General features: G+C 38.7%; 1 protein-coding gene across 1 annotated transcript; it reads left to right on the top strand.

The window, feature by feature from the left end:
- Window positions 1-488: 488 nt before the first annotated feature.
- On the top strand, window positions 489-1,427 carry LOC131155608 (PRA1 family protein D-like). The gene has a single exon (XM_058108855.1). The coding sequence runs from the start codon at window positions 705-707 to the stop codon at window positions 1,293-1,295; it is 591 nt and encodes a 196-aa protein (XP_057964838.1). The 5' UTR covers window positions 489-704; the 3' UTR covers window positions 1,296-1,427.
- The last annotated feature ends 1,948 nt before the right edge of the window (window positions 1,428-3,375 follow it).

Here is a 3,375-nt window from a genome sequence, read left to right on the forward strand (position 1 = left end):
AAAAATCTTAATTTATTTAATGTTAATTCTAATTTATAGATGATTATTTCTATATATTTTATTAACAATTAATATGTTATAATGCATAATAAAATAATGTATGGTTAATTTTTAATTTATGATTTAATTAATAATTATGTTAACTCTTATTTTTAATTAAGATTTAAATATTTTTATTGAGTAAAAATAATATAATATTATTTTTTATTAATAATAATCTTATTCTTAATTTATATTTATAACATATGATTATCATATTAACTTATGTTAAAATAATATTAAAAATTAAATTAGTATTTTTAATTTTTAATATTAATTTAAATTGATAGATGGTTTTTTTCTCCATTCCAAAATTTGAATTATCATTAATAATTACTGTATTATAATACATAATAAAATAGTATATTATTATCTTTTAATATTTTTTTAAAATATTTGTGATAAAGAATATTATATATATATATATATATATGTATATATATATAATAGAAACCTACAACATCGGAAAGTGATGCCATTAACTGCGTAAGCGCGTATTGAAAACTCCAGCTTTGGTTTAGCTTTCCGCAGACGACCAGTCCAAATCCCTGAATTTATAATTCTTCCCCATTCGCGAATCAAGCACAGACGAGGAGACCGGAGGCCCCGTTCCTCTCACTTTCCGGTGGACGGCATCGGTCCGGTCTGCTCCCGCGAAAAAACAGATGTCTACCACAGCGCCCGCCAGCTACGACACCCCACCGCCGTCCGCCTCCGCCTCCGCCTCCGATTTCCTCTCCCGCGCCGCAGCCACCGCCCAGTCCGCCATCTCCGCCCGCCGTCCATGGCGGGAGTTCCTCGACCCCTTCGCTGTCGCCGTCCCCTTCAGCCTAGTCGAAGCCACCGCTCGGATCAAGCGCAACGCCCTCCACTTCTGCGTGAACTACACCATCATCGTGCTTCTGATACTTTTCCTCAGCCTCATCTACCATCCGATCTCCATGATCGTCTTCCTGGTCCTTTTCGTCGGGTGGCTTTTCCTTTACCTCTTCCGCGACGAGCCCCTCGTGGTCCTGAATCGCACGGTGGATGATCGCGTTGTTCTCGTCACGCTCGGTGTGAGTACTATTGTTGCCTTGCTTCTAACACACGTTTGGTTGAATGTTTTGGTTTCGCTGGTAATTGGGGCTGTGGTCGTCCTACTGCACGCCACTGTTAGGGTTACGGATGATTACGCCCTCGATGATCAGGAGTCTCCGTACGGACCAATGCTTTCCGTGGCTGATAGTCCGCGAGGATCGTATAGTCATTTTTGATTCTTTACTATGTAAAATTCTTTTTTCTATTAGGCGTTTCAAACTTTCTGTCTCATATCTATGATTGCTTCATGATAGCTAATTGTGAGACCGCACTGATCCAATTGATCAAATATAGACCTCTTTCATACATTTTGTTGGGTTTAAATTATGGCTTCTACTAGTTGCTGCTTCAAATCTCTCCACCATGTGTTTGCTGTCTATTGTGTTTAATTTGCAGAGCATTTGAAACAGATGTGTTGTGTTTCCTAGGGCAGTTCTTGAGAAGAAGTATCAGCTTTCCTTTTGCACTTGTCTAATTAAAATGTGGGCATTCGAGGATTCCATGAAAGCAATTTACATCAAGTAATGCTTTTTTTTTTTTATTTTTTTTGTTGGAGTCACTTTCAACTTGGAACAACTATATGTCTATTAATTAGAACAATTTTTTTCGGATTAGAATTTTGGTGCTGGATTTTTGAGCTGCTGACATTTTTTACAACTAGAAACGAGTGCTGGTGACGTTTTTAGGATTAGAATTTTGATGGAGATGCGTTTTTTCGTGAATTTAGAATTGAATATTAACTTGAAATGATCCTTGATAAAGAAAAATAAAGTTCTTGAGGGGTTTTTTCTTCGCCCTATTCTTCTGTGCTCGCATAGAGTATATAATAATCTTTTTGTAAATAAAACAAAATAAATTCTCTACTTTTACATTTTTACATGTATAAAAGGTTAGACCTGACATTGTTGAAGATGAAACTAATGCAATAGATTCTTGTTGAGCCTCATTGTCAATTGTCCACCACCCCCCCACCACCCCCACCCCCCGCCTGCGCGCGGCGGGCGGGCGGGGTGCGGCGGTCTCTCTCTCTCTCTCTCCTTGTTTCTTTCATGGTGTCACGAGTTAAGCTTATTTAGGGCATTATGCTTGCCTGTGACCGCTTGACTCGTGTACTTAGGATGGGTTTCCATTGTATAAATACTAGTGTAAAGTTATTTTCTACTGGTAGTTTATTTATATGCTAAATAAGGTAGTATGATTCCTCGATCACTTTGATATTTCCTAGTGTCAGGAGGATAAAAACCTCTTTAGGGGGAGGGTGAGTGTTCATTGGTTATTGTAAAACTTACTAGTTATTGTCAACGTGTTTAGCCTACTTGCCTTTCTTGTTGAACAAATGATGTCAACAGAGGTATTGTTAATGAATTGCGTAAATTCAATGTTTACTACTTGCTTATCACTGCTTTCATGAATGCTTATTATTTCTGCTACCATTTAATTGAATGCTAATGAAAGTGTTTTATGAATGAATGTTGGTAAATGATAGGCTGGCTAGTTAAACAAGAGTGCTTTAGTTAGCGCCGCATAGTCCTTTCACAACGGTGTGAAAATAGTCGGACCGTGACACTTGGTATCAGAGCCAGGTTTAGTTGCTACGAGAATTCAATTACCTTTGCTGTGAGATTTGGAAAGCTTTGGTAAGTGACCATGACACCAAACAATGCTGAGAAGATCAGCGTGCTGGAAGCACAAGTTGAGGCAACAACCAATACTGTGGTCGCAAAGGTGGCTCAGATGAGAGAACTTGTTGATGAAGTGATGGGATCACAAAAGCATCAAGCCAGTTTACGAGGTGATATGTCAGATGACTTTCGCCATACAGTGGAAACTTTGCAATCTTAGATAGTGGATCTAGATGCAAAGCGGAATCTAATGGTTCTTGCTATGGGGAACTCCAACACTCCGGGATGTAGTAAGACCAAGGTACCAGTACCCGGGACGTATGGGGGTGTCTGTGATGCCAAGGAATTAGAGAACTTCTTGTTTGATGTGGAGCAGTACTTTGGCACTATGAGGATGGCCTCAAAATAGGCAAAGGTGGATACTGCGACCATGTACTTGGTTGGTGACTCCAAACTGTGGTGGCGTACCAAGTATAAAGATATTGAAAATGGAAACTGTGTTATCAATAGTTTGGCAGACTTGAAGAGAGAGCTCAAGGCCCAATTCTTTCCTAAAAATGTTGAGTATAATGCAAGGAGAAAGCTAAGAGATCTCAAGCATATGAGGTCAATTAGGGATTATGTGAAACAATTT

Source organism: Malania oleifera, chromosome 5 (genome assembly GCF_029873635.1).
Source record: "Malania oleifera isolate guangnan ecotype guangnan chromosome 5, ASM2987363v1, whole genome shotgun sequence".
NCBI classification, from domain to species: Eukaryota; Viridiplantae; Streptophyta; class Magnoliopsida; order Santalales; family Ximeniaceae; genus Malania; species Malania oleifera.